Source organism: Ursus maritimus, unplaced genomic scaffold (assembly GCF_017311325.1).
Source record: "Ursus maritimus isolate PB19 unplaced genomic scaffold, ASM1731132v1 scaffold_26, whole genome shotgun sequence".
Lineage (NCBI taxonomy): Eukaryota > Metazoa > Chordata > Mammalia > Carnivora > Ursidae > Ursus > Ursus maritimus.
Window position 1 is genome coordinate 43,615,255 of NW_024425119.1, and position 18,054 is coordinate 43,633,308.

The following is an 18,054-nucleotide window of genomic DNA, read 5'->3' on the forward strand; positions in this document are numbered from 1 at the left end:
ATTTCTATTGTACATTGAAATATCAATCTATTCTATTGCCCTCATTTTCCTCCTTTTATTCTTTCTCCATTTTTCACTGACAGCATCCCTCGACCCCCTCCGTGTAGTGATGTGTGTGTGTATGTGTGTTTTGGGGCTATCATATCCTCTCAGCCCTCTCTGCTCTGCGGTGGAGGTGGAAGAGCCAAAAGGGTCCCTCTCAGACAACTGGGGCTTTGGAGACAGTGGCTGAAAGTCGGAAATGGAAATGCAATCCCGGCATCGAAGTCTCCCGCTGCGCGGCTTCGGGTTCTTTCCATCCACGAGCTCTAGGGGATTATGCCAGGGCCAGAACCAGGGCTCCCCACGCCTTGCCCGCACGCTTCCGCCTGCTTTCTGGTTTATTCAGAGAAAAAAAAAATCCAGTTTCTCCCCAACCCTTAGCCCCAACCCCAATCCAGTCACAGCGACCGTTTTTTTTGGGTAAGGCTCAGTCTCCCCCATAGCCAACCTAAACCTAAATCTAGAGGGAGGCGCCCAGGAACAGTCCGAGTCTCTCCAGACCCCTTTGAGTCGGCCAAATTCAGCCTCCCCCTCCTCCCTCTCCCTCCCTCCCGCCTGCTGGGGGGGGGGCGTTGCCCTGTCCCTTTAAATCTCGCAGCTCCCCCTTCTTCGCCCCTTCCGAGAGCCAATCAGCAGAGACTTGTTTCCTTTTGCCCCGCCCCACAGCGAGGGGTGGGAACACCTGGAGACCGGGCCCCGGAGTCACGTGCGTTGGCCGCGTCACGTGGGCGCGGGAGGGGTGCCTAGGGGAGCCGGGCGGGAGCCGGCGGATTTCTTAATGAAGTGTCTCCGCATGCGTAGAGGGAATGTAGGGAGGTAGGTGGAAGCACCAGGAGGAGGGGAGGGGAGAAGAGGGAAGGGAGGAGGGATGGGGGAGGGGAAAAGGGAGCGAGGTGTCTCCCCAGCTCGCTGCCTCTGGCAAGTGGAGTTTTTAAAAAGCTCGAGCAGATCATGTCATGACGACTTCGCTGCTCTTGCATCCGCGCTGGCCGGAGAGCCTTATGTACGTCTATGAGGACAGCGCGGCGGAGAGCGGCAGCGGAGGCGGCGGCGGGGGAGGCGGCGGCGCGGGCGGCGCGGGGGGCGGCTGCAGCGGAGCGAGCCCCGGCAAAGCCCCCAGCATGGACGGGCTGGGCAGCAGCTGCCCGGCCAGCCACTGCCGCGACCTGCTTCCACACCCCGTGCTGGGCCGCCCGCCGGCTCCCCTGGGCGCCCCACAGGGTGCCGTCTACACGGACATCCCGGCCCCGGAGGCGGCGCGCCAGTGCGCCCCACCGCCGGCGCCCCCCACCTCGTCCAGCGCCACCCTGGGCTACGGCTACCCGTTCGGTGGCAGCTACTACGGCTGCCGCCTGTCGCACAACGTGAACCTGCAGCAAAAGCCTTGCGCCTACCACCCGGGCGATAAATACCCGGAGCCGTCGGGCGCCCTGCCCGGTGATGACCTGTCCTCCAGGGCCAAGGAGTTCGCCTTCTACCCCAGCTTCGCCAGCTCCTACCAGGCGATGCCCGGCTACCTGGACGTGTCGGTGGTGCCTGGGATCAGCGGGCACCCGGAGCCGCGTCACGACGCGCTCATCCCCGTCGAAGGCTACCAGCATTGGGCTCTCTCCAACGGCTGGGACAAGTCAGGTGTATTGCTCCTGGAGCAGTCGCAGTCCGCTCACCTCTGGAAGTCTCCTTTCCAGGTAAGGAAGGGGGCGCGAGCGCCGCTCGCCACCGCCCGCCGCAGCAGCAGCAGCCAGACCCGCTCCCAGCCTGCCTGCCCGGGGCTCCGCGCCTCAGCCACCCCGCCGTCTGGCTCCCGGCGCGCCGGCTCTGCTGGGCTGCCGCTGGAGCCGGCGGCGAGCTGCGCTGAGGAATGCAGCCGGGAAGAAAATCTGCTCCGACACGTTCCCCGGAGCTGCCCGCCGAAGTGAAGCAATCACAGGCGCCGAGCGCCGGGCTGCCGAGCTCGGCTCGAGTCGGGAGCTCACGCCTCCCTCCTCCCCCCAGCCTCGCTCTAGTCTCTCCGCGCGGCTTTTGCCCCGAAGCCCGACTTCCAGCCAAGGAATGGGGGTGGGGTGGGTTTTGGGTGCTTTGGAATCCGAAACCACCAGGACAAAAGCCTCAACCCACCGAATAATTGAGGGGGAAAAAAAAAGAACAATCTTGCCTGAATTTTCAAGATCGTTCAAGCACTAGATAGGTTTTTGTTGTTGTTGTTTTTTGAATAGGGATCTAATTTGCCGGGTCCAAAGAAATGCAGAATATTTTCTTTTCTTAATTTATTTTAAGAATTCGGCCACGAATTTTCTGATCCTTAAAGGAGCAGAACTAAAATCTCTGGAAAGGATGTGGCGAGAAGGGGGTTTGTATCCCTCTCCTGGGTTATAAAATTTTCTTTGCCTCTCTGGTATCCTGAGCTCAAATCCTGTGGGTGTTCCCACTGCCAACTCCCCCAAATGTCAGGGAGAGAGTTCTATGCCTCAAACACAGAAAAAGGGGAATGAGGATGAGAAGTGAGGGACTGAAGACCTGTTCTGGATACATCTGGGATCCAGGCCCAAGCTAGGGACCTCTAGGTCTTTGCCTGTGTATGGGGGGGGGGAGCAGAATTCACCGATGTCCTGTTCCTGTTCCAACTGAGGCTGTTTCTGAACCAGCGGGGATCCTGCAATCCCCACCATTCCCCAGGGGAGAAAGATCAGTCCCAGGTTTGTCAAAATCACTATCAGGAGCTTTGGATTCATCACAGGGCTGAGAAATTGCAAATCCAAAGCCTGAGTCTGCTCTGGCTGTAAGCAGAGCCAGGTGGGAGAGGGCTGACTGGCTCCGTACTAATGCCTACAGGAATCCTGGGGGCGGGGGGGGGGGGGGGGGTGGCATGGAAGCCATAGATGTCTCTCCATACTATCCAGAGGGCCCCCCAGCTCTACATGTGAGTCCAGGGACATTTTCACTGGGAATTAGAGATCTGAAGACCTCCTAAGGGTGGGCCTGAAATTCCTTTGCAGGCGGGATTGGAGCAAGAGCAGATGGTGAAAAATCACTGACTGATATTAGAAAGTGTAGAAGATAACATTCTTGCAAATATGAGATTACTTAGTATAACACAACTGAATATCAGGGTGGGACCCACACTAGGCACCCCATTTCTGGCTGCCAGGATGATAGAATTTTAGTACATGGTATCATGCATTACCTGTTCTGAATTGGCAATAATATTTTATATAATAATTTCTGTTATCAGCCTCCTAAAAGGAAACACATGATAATGCATTTCTAGAAGACAGACAATTCACATGTAAGTATACAGTAAGGTATTATAGATAGATGGCCCTTTACTCCACCATCTCACCCAAACGGAAAACTCTTTAGGACACAGGGCTCAGGCAGGAATTCCTGAAGCAGGGGGAGCCGGTAGGCCATGCTAAGGGGCCGAAGGGCAGGGGAGCAGATGCCCACCTCGCCCACTGTGGGCAGAGGCATAGGTCTAGAGCAATGGACAATGGGTTTAGTGTGGAGAGGTGACGAAAAGGAGCTGCGCTGGCATCGCTGTGTATGCATGTGAAGCGAGGTGGCGGTGAAGGATTGGAAACCAGCTCAGAAATATCCTTGAGCAAAATGAACATCTTAAAGATTCCCAGGGAAAAAAGAAACCTGCTAAAAATAAACACTTTTTGATCATAGCCTCCTAGAGAAAAATATCTTTGAAATAAAAAAAATACAGCCCAATTGAGATTTACTATACTTGCAAATTACTGCGTGGAAATGGATATAAAACCCACTGTCTCAGCAGCTATAAGCTCACACTCCCTGTGTGGAAACAGACTCGGGCTGTTATATCTCAGTGAGTGCAGACGTCCAGGCAAAAAGCAGATGAAAAAGAACTTACCTTCAGACACCCTCCATCTTTCTACCCACACAGAGATCTTTTAGAAGTAGTGAGATTTCCAGATAACTCTGTCTATGCAATTGTGGTTTGTTCCGGCAGCATCTGGGCATAAACACTACTGTCTCTCTTTAGCGCCTCTGGCTCTGAGAAACCTCACTATGGCAGTCTGGGCTGCTGTGGGATATGGAGGCAATTGTTCGGAAAGATCCAGATAATTAGGGCCAAGATCTGTTGTGGCTTCTTCCCTCCCCCAATTATACAGACCCTTGTTTCATTGCTTTTTCCCCCCTTCCTATGATGAGTGTAGGCACTTTTTTTTTCTTTTTTACAGAGAGACACAAAAATTCCAAGAGAGAATCAGCAGAAATTCTAAGAGAGAATCAGAACATGGGGGTGGGGGGTTGGGCAGGGAGAGACAGAGTCAGATAAGATTGGGGGAGAGCAATAGAATGAAATAGTGGGTTCTTTGGGCCATACTGGAAGTCCCTACTGACAAGCCTTTGGATTATGGCTGAGAAGAGCAGCTAGGATTTCTAGCTGGACAAAGTCCTCTTCAGAGCGCAGAGCCCTGTTGTAGGAGTAAGTGGTCAAGAGCAAGTGGGCAGTGGGAACCTATCCACAGGACCCCAAGAGAAGGTGACAGCTGATAACTGATCTGATTTTTCTTCACTTCTCAAAGGTGTCTATTAGGTCCCCAGGTATGAAGGGGTTTATGTGTGTATGTGTGTCTGGAGGGATGTTAGAGAAGGTTTGATTGTAAAATTAATAACCAAGTCCCCTACTTACTTTAGGCAGTATAGACACAACTCGAGGTCTGAGCTTCCAGATGTTTCCATATCTGTAGATCCTAATTCCTTCCCAGGCAAGACAGCAGACAATGAAAGGAAGCTTCTTTGAAAAGGCAAGACTAAAAGGTATTTTCCCAAGAGGCCAAAACAACCAACATTTTGGTCAGATCCAGTAAGAACTTTGGCAAGTCAATCCTTAGCGTCCTATAGAGAAAAATAGCCAGTTTAGTCCAGGTAGCTGCTCTTTAAAACCGATTTTTAAGGATTGTGTTGATTAAACCTCATTGGAAATTTAGAGTTGGGGTTTAGATGATCCAGAATTGGGTAGGCAACTGTGAGCATTTCCAGAAAGTAAGATGAAAAGTCAGGGACAATTAGCTGGTTAATTCTGGAACCAAAACCCACTTTATCTCATTTAGCTCTCCAGGGAAGAGGAGCCTATTTCCATTTTAGGACTGACAGTGTCATTATGTCGAATCAGAAAAATCTTGGTTTAAAATCTGGCTCTGCCACTTTAGTTATTTTACCCACTCTGAGCTTCAGATTCCTCATCTTGTAAATTGGGTTTAATAAAATAAGCCTGAAAAAATGTTCTGAGGATTTAAATTTAAAAAAAAAGAAAAGAAAAGAAACACCACCAAACGCCTCATGGTAACAGTACTTACCCTCTTTGTTTTACTCTTTTCCCGGAATTATCAATCTCCTGAATCATAGTTACATCTGTAGGAGTAAAACAAACTTGAGAACTGAGAAATTTTTACAAAATTATCTTGTACAAAAAATTCTTTTTAACCTAAAGGATCTTCTCTGTTAAAGTGAAGCTGTTTTGTTTTTCAGATTTTTTTTTTAAACCTTGGCCTGTTCCTACACAGGCAGAGAAAAGTGACAAGCCCCACAATTTTCCTGAGAACTTGTCATCATGAAGACAGCCAAGCCAGGCCACTGGAAACCCCTCTTTCACATATTCCTCCGAGCACTTAATTTCCTACTGCATTCGATTGTGACCTCTTCTCTTTCCAGCCTGTATAGACAAGTATTCCTGGGTGAGAGCAGACCCAGTGGGAATGGGTGTAGGGAAGGTGTTTTATGAGGGTGGGGTGAGAACAAGCGTTTCAGGAAGAGCTTTGTGCCTGTGTTCTGGACTGCCTGTCCACTTCCAGAGGGCAGTGAGAATGAGGGGGAACCCCAAATATTCACTCCTCATCATTAGTTTCTGCCTAAAGGAGTCTAAAAATTATAAAAATTATATTTTTAAAAATTGAGGGGTGAATTATTCAGATAATCCCCCTAATTCCCCGCTTCAACCTTGAAACCCTGGCAATGACCTTTTTATTAACAGAGGTGAGTGTGGAACGGAAGGGGGATGTAAGTGACATATATTGTTCTGAGTTCCTGTGAAATTCACACAGCATAAAGAAATTGACCTAGTAGCGGTTGGGATAACAAGGTATTTAGGGTGGCTAGGGTTCCTGTATGCGATGGAGACAGTTTCTCTCAGCTTTGGAGAAATGGAGAGGAGAGGGGGTTGGAGCAGAATTTGCTCTGTTTTGGTGAGTGGGTATTTGGGGGGAGGGAGCAAGAAAAGGCACTGAATTCTTTTTGTAGAAGACTTATGTAAACCGCTGGGTTTAACCCCAGAAGGGCTCTCCTAGTGCCTCCTTTGGTGGGCAGCCCCTGGGGCATGGATTCTACGTCCAGGGCCCGATCCCCTACATCTCCCATCCAGGATCTCTCAACTTGAATGTTGTTAAGTGGCTCACTACGTTGGCGCCTGCCTAGAGTGATTGGCTCCCAAGCAGGCTGGCATCCCCTGGACACTTTTCTTCTCTATCTGTTAGTATAGGTCTCAGATTCCTAGGGCAGAAGCAGTGACCAAGGCATGAGGCCCCACTTGGTGTTCTGTGCCCACTGAAGCTCTCTCCCTTCCTGCCATGCCCTCCCTCAAACATACAACAGAACACCTTCCCCTGATAATGGGACACAGTTTACGCTAATAGCTGCCCAAGTGACCTAACTGCCGGAAGGAGGAATTTTCCTGAATATTTGCAATCCTCTAGGCCCTCAGACCAGGGTGGAATTTGTAGGGACCCTTTTAAGAGTACAGGATTCTAATAACAAATGCTGTGCAGAGCGGTATTGGAGCCTGAGGCAAAAGGAAAAATCAGTACTACTGGTCCCATGTTTATTTAAAATTTGTTATTTTGTTTATCATTAATTTTTTTTGCATTCATTCTGATTTTTTAAACATTGCATTAAAATGTTACCTATCTCGATTCCCCAGTGTCTGGCTCCCCCTCTTTTAAAGTTTTCACCCGAGGCAACACATCCAGGGCCTCGCCTTAGTCATGGCCTTGCTAGTAACAGAGGCGCAAAGGATCAGGGGGCAATTTGTCTGTCCCTTAGAGCCCCTGCTGGAACCTCGAGCCCACTCCGTGGAGCAGCCTGGGGCGCACAGCCCGGTCGCGCCAGGGTCCAGGCACGAGACTCACTTCCTGCCGCCCGGCTTCTTTCTCCCCCCAGACGTGGTTCCCCTGCAGCCCGAGGTGAGCAGCTACCGGCGTGGGCGCAAGAAACGCGTGCCCTACACAAAGGTGCAGCTGAAGGAGCTAGAGAAGGAGTACGCTGCCAGCAAGTTCATCACCAAAGAGAAGCGCCGGCGCATCTCTGCCACCACGAACCTCTCTGAGCGCCAGGTCACCATCTGGTTCCAGAACCGACGGGTCAAAGAGAAGAAGGTGGTCAGCAAATCCAAAACGCCTCATCTCCACTCGACCTGACCGCCCAACCGGCCACCCGCCCCGTCTATTTATGTTGCCGCTTTGTACCATTACCGAACCCAACGAAGGACACTTCGCCGGTGCAGACGAATATTTAATGTTAACAAGAAAGAGTGACTGCGCCGTGGGAGGCAGAGAGGATCAGAGGGCGCGCTCGGCAGCCCCCTACTCCCCACCCCATCCTCAACCCCCAGCCCCATGCAGACGGGACCCACCAGGCCTCAGGAGCTTTGGCGGTGGATCTGGGTGGGCTGTGGGAGGAAGGCTGACGGCCTCCACTCCCCTTCGCCCTCATCCCTCGCCTTGCCAGAAAGCTGAGTGGTAGGGGGCAAAGAGCCCGATCATTCCAACCAAAGCAGGGTTGGGGAACCCGAATGACCCCACTCTTGCCTCATCCTTTGCCCAGGCAGGTTGATGACCCTCCGAGGGTGGGGCCCCGGGGCAGGACCTGGTGAGCTCTCACCATCCTTCCAGTTTCTCTTCCTGTTCCCTGTCCCTCCCACACTCCTTAGTTAGGCAAGACTTCCCAGTTAAGATTTTCTGTGCATATTTTAAAAGTCGCATTAATATTAATGATAATTGTTAGGGATCTGGCATCGTGATTGGAGTACGGACGGCGCATAGGTGTTCTTTCCTTCCTGTTTCAACAAAAGCTGGAATTGGTGGAGGAGCTGCCTACCCCCACCTCAACCCGGAAACTGAATTTCTCTGGAGCCAACTTTGCCCCACTTCCTCCTCTCTGCTGCTGTCTCAGTCAACGTGCAGAAATCCAAGGAGAATGGAAACTCCAACCACGCTGCTAAATCTCTCTCTCTCTCTCTCTCTCTCTCTCTCTCTCTCCCCCCCCCCACCTCCTTCCCTCTCTCTACTGGGGATCAGGCCAGGTACAGAAGCAGAACATTTTTCTAAGGAAAGGACAAACTCCTCTTCCAAGGGGATGGAGCGTGGGTCCCAGCAGAGCCCCTGTCCAGTTGCCTCTCCGTGGAGGCAATCGCTGAGGAGAGAGCCTCACACTTTCACTTTTACTGATCGTCCAGAGGAAAGCAGTTTTCTTCCAGGAGGCCAAGATAGCCAGCCCCCAATTAACCGGCTAATGTACACGCTGGCTAACATACCCTCCTCAGAGGCCAACCTGCGGCGGAGGGGGAGGTCCCGCACCTTCTCCCTTCCCACTGGTGCGTTACAAAACAGTGTTCTTTTGAAATGTGCATCAGAAATAGGCTTTTTTAAAATGTCGTGTATCTGTATATAGTATTGTGATGTCTGAATGACAATGTACTGAATGCAAAAAGGAAAAAAACCCACAAACCTGTTTTTAAAATAAAATCTTTTTTTTTTTTTGCCTTGATTTTATTACTCAGATTCCTTCTGCAGACCCTTCTGTCCACTGGCTCATCGGCGTCTTCTTCGCTGCCCCAACTCAGCCAGAGTGGGCGAGGGGAGGAGTGTAGACAGCACCCCAGGGGGGTACATTTCAAACTCATATTTTGTTCCACTCATGTTTTTTAAAGTGAGTTATTTGGGTTATTTGGGTTGTTGATGGGATCTAGATAGGAGAAAACTCCTTCGGAATAGATGAGTGTGTGTTGGGGGGAGAAGGGTGTAATCAGCGACTGGGAAGGCCCGGAAGCAGGTGGGTGAGAAAAGTACGCTGCCCGTGGTCGTGGACTTCAGTTAATGGTTTAGAAGCTGAGGAGGAAGCACCCAGCCAGAGCTGGATGCTGTGGTGGTAGCGGTGGCCCCCCGCGGTGGGGAGCTAATCTTGGGCTTCCGGGCACTGCCCACCAGAGGGTCCGCAACCCCTCCAGCCAGTTCAGGGCTGGGGCTGGGAGGGGGTCTGCACAGCCTGTCCTGCTGGGGGTGGCTGGGAGCTCAGCGCTCCTAGGCTGCTCTCTTTTCTTCCCCATCAGTTCATGCAGAGGTGTCAGGCCACTAGGACCCCTTGGCCCCCCAGGTCATAAGGCAACCCCACCTTTTTTCCCCCAGCATTCCTGGGGATCACAGTCTTCTAGGCCGTCAGGAGCCGTGTAGACTCTGCCATTAATTTGTTTTCCCTGTCGTGTCCGTCCGTACCTATCTCCCTATCTGGCGGAGTTAATGAGATCGTTAAGTTGTCAGGTTAAGAGACTTTTAAAAAGCAATATAGCCTAAAACAATGTTATCTCAGATTAAATCTTTACTGCAGCAATTTTTATTTATATATAATATTTTTCCTCTCCTGAGACACAGAAAGACTGGAGGCATTGGATTGGAAATCAGAGCTCTCCGGTCTCCCTTTGTCTGACGGCTGAGGTTCTTACAATTTTATTTAAATAAATGTTTCTGGGGGTGAAACACACACACACACACACACACACACACACACACACACACACCATGGAGTCAGAGAGAGACAAAGAGCCTGAAGAATTTATCCTCTATAGAGGCTCTGCTACTGATGGGGCCGCCAGTCTGACTCTACTCCACTTCAACTCTGGCTTAACTATCAAAGAATCACATGCTGGGAAGTGGGGGTTCAGGGGATATAGGTGAAGCTCCCAGCAATAAGGTTCATTTTTAATTCCATCTTCCCTTCTCTCACCACTTGCCACCTTAACCTCTTCCCAAAACCCTGAGTCTCTCCTGAAATGGAAAGAGTTGAAAATTAAATGTGTGTGTCAGAAAAGGGAATTGAGCAGACAAGAAGCCTGGGGCTCTCTTGATATGGGTCCCCATCCCTCTTGACTTGCAGATACACTGGCTTTTTCCCATGACAACTGTCGATACAGTGGAAGTTGGAGACTGTAGGGAAAGAGAAGTCTAGAGTTCTCCAAGGGATCCCTCTACTTCTGCACACAAACTCACAGAGAGTCTAATGAGCGACTCTTCCCACACAGAGGGACCCTCCCTAAAGCCCCAGAAGGGGGCGATGGAAAAAAGGAGAAGGCTCATGAAGGCTCATTGGGGTTGCATTGGGAAAACCCAGGCAAAGACGGCAGTCCCTCTGAGTCCCCGGGAGCCCCGGTGTGCCCGGGGTGTTTAGGACTGTCTCTTACACTGGGTTAAATATGCCTGAATGTGTTCTGGAGAATTATCATGTCTGGATCGATTTTGGAGACGCCTCTCCCATAAGAGTAAGCAAGCGTGAGAATGGAAACTCCTGTGCGAGACAGGTATCGTGCGAGTGTGTACTCTCGGGAGGCAAAGATGGGAACACTGGGAACACATATTATTCTCTTCCTGATTGTGTGGGTCCCTTACCTTTCCTTCCTCCAAGAGCTGGCATTCTCTCGGGGGAGTCTGCGAGGCATTCCTGTGAAGGTGTATGTGAGCACGTGCACGCCCGTGTGCGTGTGCGCGTGTATGTGTGTGTGTGGGGGAGAATTTTGACCAGTGGAGATTTTCCCGTGTGCGTACAAGCCTATAAGTAGGAATGTTGTCATCTCAGGGTGTAGCGCATGTTTAGTTTTCTTCACTCAAATCTGTAAGAAGCCTTTCTTTCCAAGGCCAATCTCCTAGTGCTCATGTGAGAATGGGGCTCCACTCTGTGTGAGGGTGCAGGGGGTACAAGAGGTGTGAAGGGCTGAGAGCACAGAGGCTGCCCCTGGAAACAGACAATCTCTGTCCCCTGGGACTGGGGCTCCTGTGATCGGTCTCATAATCCAGCGGCACTCCCTGCTCCCCACGCCCCCCCTCCCCAGGCGGGGACCGAGGGACTTGGCTGGGCTGGAGCCCCACAGGACTCTCCATCTAGAGGTCACTCTACCAAGCTGCCAGGGAAGGCTCAGATCCTTTCCTGGGCTTGGGGGGAAACCCTTCCCCACCCCCATCTTCGTCCCCAGACCTAGGCCAGCAGACCGGGCCTTTCAGCCTGTAGTCCCACAGCTAAGAACCCACCTGCAGGAGCAAGGCCAGCAGTTCCCAGGGAGATCCCTCCACGACTGTCTCCAAACCCTCTGCTCCTGAGGCTGATCCACGGGCCAGTGTGGTGTGAGGCGGGGGCGGCCCTGGGACATTCTCCATCTCTCAGAGGATTGGAGCTGGGAACCCTGCGGCAGGTCCCCCAATTCAAAAGCAAGCTCCCCCCCCCCCCAGGATCCACCTGTGCCCGACGTGGCTGGTGTCGGGAGCCCACCCCTCAAAAAGCTCCTGGTGCTGGTTTCGGCCGAAGTGTATCCAGACCTGCGCTGGTGGAGGATTGAGGGGCCCTGGGGAGCGAGGGGCTTCTGGGAGGAGGAGGGGGCCAGAGCCTTTGCGCAACCAACCAGGCTCTTCCTCTTTTAGCCTTGACCGTGACTAGATCTTTCTGACCTTGACATCACAGGGAGCACAGGGAAGGGGGGCAGGGTGGAAAAGGCCTTGATCTTCCGGTGGCCAGAGCAGTGGAGGGCCGCTCGCCCCCTGGACGCGCCATCCCCCTTCCCGCCAGAGCCAGCCGCCTCTGTTTACACACAGAGGAGGTGTGGTCTCCAGTCTAGACAGCGGCGCTAATAACGCCCATAAAAGGCGGCCTCTCCAGAGATGTTCGGCAACTCGGCTCCCGCGCGCCTACCGCTGGCCGCTCCCTCCGCCTCCTGCGCCCCGCCCTCCTCGGATACCGAGGCTGGGCCTGCGGCGGCCCTGGGGAGGGGGCACCCAGAAGGTTTCTAGAGGCTGAGAAACCCCGCCCCGCACCCTTCTGAACCTCTTCTGTCTCCAGAGGTAAGTAGACCCCCGCTCTCCCAGCCCAGCCTCGAGGTTAACAGCACCTCCTCCCACCCCCACGCGCCAGGCGATGGCCCCCACCCCAGGCCCCCCGCGCCCCCCGCCCCGGGGACTGGGGGCTTGGATTTGGGAAGCTGTGGAGGCTAGGCAGAGTAGACCCCGAGCAGATCTCAGCGTCTCCCCAGTGCTAGGCCTGGCCAGAGGCCATGGTCACAGCGAGCCGCTGGCTGTGGGGCAGAGGGCACTCGGGTAGTCCTCACCCCATACCGAGCTTCGAGGTCGCCGAGACCAGGCCCCGGGCTCCCGGATACGGTGCAGGCGGCTGTGGGTGTGGCGTTTGATGAGAGTGGTGTGTTTTTTGTTTTTTTTTTAACTCGGTCCCCACACCTTTCCCAACACTCAGTAATTTACTAGGCGGAGGAGATCCTCTGCTGGCGGAGGGGGAAAGTGTCAGAGCCGCGAAACCAGTTAACTGTTAGTGCGCTGAAAGGACAGAGAAAATGGGGGAAGAGGGCCCATGTAGGGATGTTCAGGTGAGAGGTGGAGAGATGGCCTCCCAGATGTTGCCGCCTGGGACCCCCCCCTTCCCATTTCCGGAGTGGCAGTCAGGCTGGGGTCTTGTGGAGGGAGGGGCCCCAGAGATGCCGCAGAAGGGGTGGAGGAGGTAAGGTCGCTGCTGACCGCAGGCCGCTTGTGTGAGCCTGAAAGCCTGACTGGGCCCCTCACCCCAGGTTCCTCTAATGCACCGCCCCCTCCCCGCCCCAGGCTGCAGATGCCTAGAAAGCAGCACCTGGAGAAGGGGTCTCCCAATCTTCCTCTCAAATCCCGGACACCCAGAGGGGTGGCTGGGAGCCAGGTGGGCTCCAACCCCTGGAGGAGTTAGTGAAGGAGAGAAAAATGAGACCGAGCCCCCCTACCTCCACCCCCAGCCTTGTCTGAACCCAACAAAGAGGCTGTACCAAACCTGAGCTGCCTCAAAAGAACGAAATAGAGAGGTCTGAAGGCTCGGGTGGGGGCCCAGACCTTCCTCATCTGCCGCCCTTCCTCTCCCCTCTCCACGCCCGCTCGGTGCCTATTCACACCCCATCCGCGGCCCAGGCCCTGACTCATTTGCATACGCGGCAGAACCTCTTTCTGCAAACTAGGCAGTGACCTTGAACTGGGCCGCCGAGGCCTCTCGACTGACCGCGGAGAAGGCAGCACCGCGGGGAATAATTCTGACCTCGGGTCCACGGGGGAACCGGCTCCCGGCAGCTCGCAGCCGCTCCGCGGTGGCCCGAGCCTCCCGCAGTCGCCTGGCCCCTGCCCCCAGAGCGGGCACGGACCTTAGAAAGAACTCCCGCCGCCGGGCCTAGCGCGGCGGGGACTCGAGGCCCCGCGCAGAGGCCGCGAAGATGCGGGAGGGATGCAGGCACAGACAGAAGGCGCGGGAGAGGCGGCGGGGCAGCCAGCTGGTGGGTGCTCAGGGCAGGAGGGCTGCCTCGGGTCTTCAAGGAAAGCCTCGGGCCACATCCTAGCCTTCAGTTTTAATTAACCCCTGAGTTAATGAGCGGGGCACGGTTGCGCCAGGCCAGCTGCAGCGGGGGCCGGCGGCTCAGGGGCCAGCAGGCAGGCCGCCTCTTCCCACCTGGTGATTTGATGAATGTGCGGGAAGAGTGGGCGCACAGGGCCCTCAGCAGCTCCAGAGCCTGGGTCTGGCCAATTAGTTTTGCGTGTGGGCTGCAAAGTGCGGGTGGATAAAACTCGGTTAGACGCGGCTGCCCGGTGCTTTGGGTTGCGAGTCCCTCCCGGTCCCCTCCCCGGGCCCCAGTTGGTTCCTGGCGGGCGGCCCCCGCCGGGGCTGGATTTAAAATTGAAGCTTCGCACCCGAGCCTCCCGCCGGCCCCGGGGACCCAGGCTGGGCCCGGCGCTCCGGGGCCCTGTTCGTGGGAGCCCGGCGGAAGGAAGGGGCTCAGCGGCGTGTGTGGCTGGGTGCCTTAAAGGCGGACGGATCCGCGGTGGTGCACTTAGATTGCCTGGGTCGTCCCCAAGATCCTGAGAACCCCTAGGCTCACAGTGGGCCTCGAGGAGCGGGACACGGGGATGCGAACGTTGCTGACGGTTCCAGGCCGCTCTCCTGGAGAGGAAGTCAGGGGCAGCTGCACTCACCGAAGAAGGGTTCGTGTGCGTGCCCTTGTCCACACAGTGGACACCTGGGGGAAACGCCCTTTCCAGATGGGGCCAAATCGAACGGGGAGAAACTGCGCGCCGGGAAGAAGGAAGCCCTCACTCCATTCTCAGTTCCCCCAGCGCTGCATCCGCCGCCCTGTGGCCGCTGCTCTGTGTGCGCGGCGGCCTGGCCAGAGGGCAGCGTGCAGGGCTCTGGGCCGCAGGTTTTCGGGCTAGAGAGGGCCAGGGAGAGGCTGGGACCTTGCTCCTGGAGTCCCCTTTCTGGGAGACTGGAGTCATCTGGAAAGGTAAAAGAGGATGGGAAGAAGCCTGTACCCCACGAGGACTAGGGGTGACTCTGCACGGCTCAGCTCGGCGTCCCTCATACCAACAATAGCCGCGGAGCCCAGAGGCCCGGAGGCCCGGAGACCTTGCTGCCGGCGCAGTGTTCTGACCGAAAACAGCAACAATATTCAAGTCACACCCTGTTTATCTTGACCAAAATAACCCCCAAATAAAATTTTTAAAAATTAAATTTTCAGTGGTGCTCATGAATGCATCTCGAAAAAGAGGCCATGCATAGGATGCTGGAGATGCTGTGACGTGGAATTTGCAGCTCAGGGATGCTCCTTTCTGCAGCCGCGCAGCCCCTTAATCAATTAGGCACAGAAAGGCCAATCCAGGCGGTCTCCTGCCCGCTGCTCGGCGCCCCGGCTCGCGCCGCTCTGACTGGAGGTGACTGCGCGGGGCTAGCATCTCTCCGTTCGGCCTCGGTTGCGGCAAGTGGGCCCGGCGAGCGCGGCGCGGGCTCCTGGGGGCGGGAGGGCCCTGGCCGGGCGGCCCGGCAGCGGGGCGGGGAAGGGGAAGCGGGAGAGGGGCGGGCGCCGCGCTGCGAGCCCTGAGCTGCGCCAGGCAGGGCGACGCTCGCTCGTGCGGACACATTTCTGTCCGAGGGAGCAGTTCTGGTTTGGGATATGAAATCGCCCGGCGAGCTGTGGAATTCCAAGAATCTGCGTTTCTCTCTGCCGCGTCCTGCAGAGGAAAGAGAGAAAAAGGGAGATGAGAATCTTCGGCTTCGGTCTGCTTTTGTAGCTTCGCCTCATTCTCAGATACTTAACTTTCACCTACATGGGTTTTTTTTTTTTTCCCTGCCATATTCTCGTGGGGACTCTTGGTTTCTCCAAATTTCTCTAGATCGTCCGGTGTTTTCTGCATTTAGACGTTTGCTAACTATCTATTTTACCTTATATTACTCAAAGCCGTGCATTGTATAGGAGCCTGAAACAATCAAATGGAAATCCGAGTATTTTGTCTACTAGACACCAATAGAATACACCTAGTTTTGAAGGCTTTGTTTTGGTTTTCACTTTAATCCGCTTATCCGTGTTCTGTGGACCTGGTTGAGATCCGATTGTGGTTTCCAGATGTCGATTAATCTCATCAGTGACCAGCTTTGGGTTCTCAGCCTTCTCCAGAAGGAGCTGCTGAGGTTAGCACCATAAACATAATTTTAAACCCCAACAAGATAATTCTCCGGAGTCCTCTCCCTCACTCCCAGCACACCTACTGGCATTGGCGCTGCTATCTGATGGTCCCAGCAGCAGGCTGGGCTGCTTCTGGGGTGTGGGGGTCTCTTCTGCAGTGGAAGTCTCGAGCCTCTCAGGCCAACCAAGCCCTGCTGGGGTCCCAGAGCCTCTTGCTGCGGAGACTCTGGAAGACCCCCCAAAGCCCATCTGACTTCAGAAGTCACAGGCAAGAGGAGTTCAGGCCCCCAGATTTTCAAAAGCAGGTAGTCAGATCCACATAGAGCTGAGCACCTCCTGTTTTTTTGGCTCCTTCTGCCTCCTTTCTGCATCCTTCTTCTAACGGTGAGTGGAAGTGTGAGGTTGGGGTGGCTCCCAGCTCCAAGGTGGGAGGATACCCAGCATTAACAATTCTCCCATAGTCTTTCCTAGAGGAGAGGACCCCAAGTGTCTCCCAAAATTCCTGAGGAGAAAGAGCTGAGGAAGAGGAGCAGAGCAGGGGCAGGGCTGGGAAAGACAGTGGCAGGGAAACCTGTCCTTATCCCCACTTCGCCTCTACTGTAAATAAACCCCGAGCCAAAGGGCTCATCCGTCTCCTTAAACAGCCAGTAAACTTTATATGACACAATATCTAATAGTAATTTATTGGGGAGATATTGTAAATTCCAACGGTTTTAGTTAATAAAGGAGCTAATTACAGAGGGATAGGCTGTGCTTGGCCAGCTGTTGGCGAGAAGATAATACATCTGGGGGGGTGTGCGTGGTGCAGAAGTGCGTAAGTGTGGGTATTTTTGGTGTGGCTTTTTCCCTCTTGCCCCGGGTCGGGCGATTGCCTCACTCTCTGCGTTAGGTTTTATATGATATTTTAAAAAACTAGAATCCAGCGAATAAATCTGCCCCCGCGTTTTGTTCCCCCCCCAACCCCGAGTGGGGAAGGGGGAAGTTGGAGTTGGTGCGGGGTGGGGGGGATTCGCTGTCCCCACCCATCCCCCTGGCGGCGGCGCCCACGTGAGCTGGGTGGCCAATGGGTGGCCGGTGCAGGTTTAACTATGTTTAATGTCAGATAGCAATAAAGTAGAAGCTGCCGGTCGGGCCCCGAGGAAATGGGCGAGCATAATCTCCTGAATCCCGGGTTTGTGGGGCCGCTGGTGAACATCCACACGGGAGACACGTTCTACTTCCCCAACTTCCGCGCGTCCGGGGCGCAGCTGCCAGGGCTGCCTTCGCTGTCCTACCCGCGCCGCGACAACGTGTGCTCGCTGCCCTGGCCGTCGGCGGAGCCCTGCAATGGCTACCCGCAGCCCTACCTCGGCAGCCCGGTGTCGCTCAACCCGCCCTTCGGCCGCACGTGCGAGCTGGCGCGAGTGGAGGACAGCAAGGGTTACTACCGCGAGCCGTGCGCCGAGGGCGGCGGGGGCCTGAAGCGTGAGGAGCGCGGCCGCGACCCGGGGCCGGGAGTCGGGCCGGGGGCAGCGCTGCTGCCGCTGGAGCCGTCGGGGCCGCCCGCGCTCGGTTTCAAGTACGACTACGCGGCAGGCGGCGGCGGGGGCGACGGGGGCGCGGGACCCCCGCACGACCCGCCCTCGTGCCAGTCGCTGGAATCCGACTCCAGTTCGTCCCTGCTCAACGAGGGCAACAAGGGCGCCGGCGCGGGCGACCCGGTCAGCTTGGTATCGCCTTTAAACCCCGGCGGCGGGCTCTCGGCCAGCGGTAAGGACCCCGGCCCACTCTCGAGGCATACTCAGGACCGGACCGCTCACCGGGGCGGGCAGTGTAGGACTGAGCTAGGGCCGCCCGGGGTGACAGAATGTGTGGCAAGGAAGCGCTTCTTTAAAAAAGAAGTATGGGGGGTGGGGGGCGCCTATAAACATGTAAATATCCCCATAAAAGAACTGCAGAGAGTCCCTTTTTCGCCGACCTGCGGCTGGAGGGGGCAGGGAGCTCTGGAGAAGGGGATCCTGACAGACACTTCCCCAGGCCTCGGGTGGGGGGTGGGGACCGAGAGCTTGGTCCCTGCTCTCTAGGGCTTCTCCCTGCACCTTCGCACAGTCTCCGTTTCCTACATTTTTCCTCTTAAGAAATGCCAGTGGACCCGATTTACTCTGGCCACTTGCTCCTGTGTCCATCCTGGAGGATGTGAGAGGAAGGGGCCAGGATATCCGGGAGAAGCAGCGGTTTGGGGAGATGTGAGGGGATCGGAACACAGAAGGGTCAGA

At 54.9% G+C, this 18,054-nt stretch overlaps 3 protein-coding genes across 4 annotated transcripts in view; all 3 read left to right on the forward strand.

Moving 5' to 3' along the window:
• LOC121105379 (homeobox protein Hox-C13-like) overlaps positions 1-232 on the forward strand; it is a 1,914-nt gene extending 1,682 nt beyond the window's left edge. Inside the window, exon 2 of the mRNA XM_040641960.1 lies at positions 154-232. Coding sequence (XP_040497894.1) covers positions 154-232 — 79 coding nt within the window. The remainder of the gene's footprint in view (positions 1-153) is intronic.
• Positions 233-953: 721 nt separating this feature from the next.
• On the forward strand, positions 954-8,826 carry LOC103675672 (homeobox protein Hox-C13). The gene is made up of 2 exons (XM_040642559.1): positions 954-1,726; positions 7,223-8,826. The coding sequence occupies exons 1-2, from the start codon at positions 999-1,001 to the stop codon at positions 7,482-7,484; spliced, it is 990 nt and encodes a 329-aa protein (XP_040498493.1). The 5' UTR covers positions 954-998; the 3' UTR covers positions 7,485-8,826.
• Positions 8,827-11,624: 2,798 nt separating this feature from the next.
• The window catches only part of HOXC12 (homeobox C12), an 11,576-nt gene continuing 5,146 nt past the window's right edge, over positions 11,625-18,054 (forward strand). The window contains exon 1 of one of the 2 annotated variants that reach the window (XR_005837965.1): positions 11,625-12,164. Coding sequence is in view for 1 of the 2 variants with exons in the window: in XM_040642561.1 (XP_040498495.1) it covers positions 16,942-17,548 (607 nt within the window). In the remaining variant the exon portion in view is untranslated. Of the gene's footprint in view, positions 12,165-16,941; positions 17,549-18,054 lie in introns of those variants that run through there. The other variant, XM_040642561.1, reaches the window with a different exon arrangement.

Excerpts from the sequence above, each read along its gene's own strand:
- LOC103675672 (XM_040642559.1), top strand. The coding sequence starts at position 999 with ATGACGACTTCGCTGCTCTTGCATCCGCGCTGGCCGGAGAGCCTTATG. Across the intron at positions 1,727-7,222 it reads CACCTCTGGAAGTCTCCTTT|CCCAGACGTGGTTCCCCTGC; the intron begins CCAGGTAAGGAA and ends CTTCTTTCTCCC.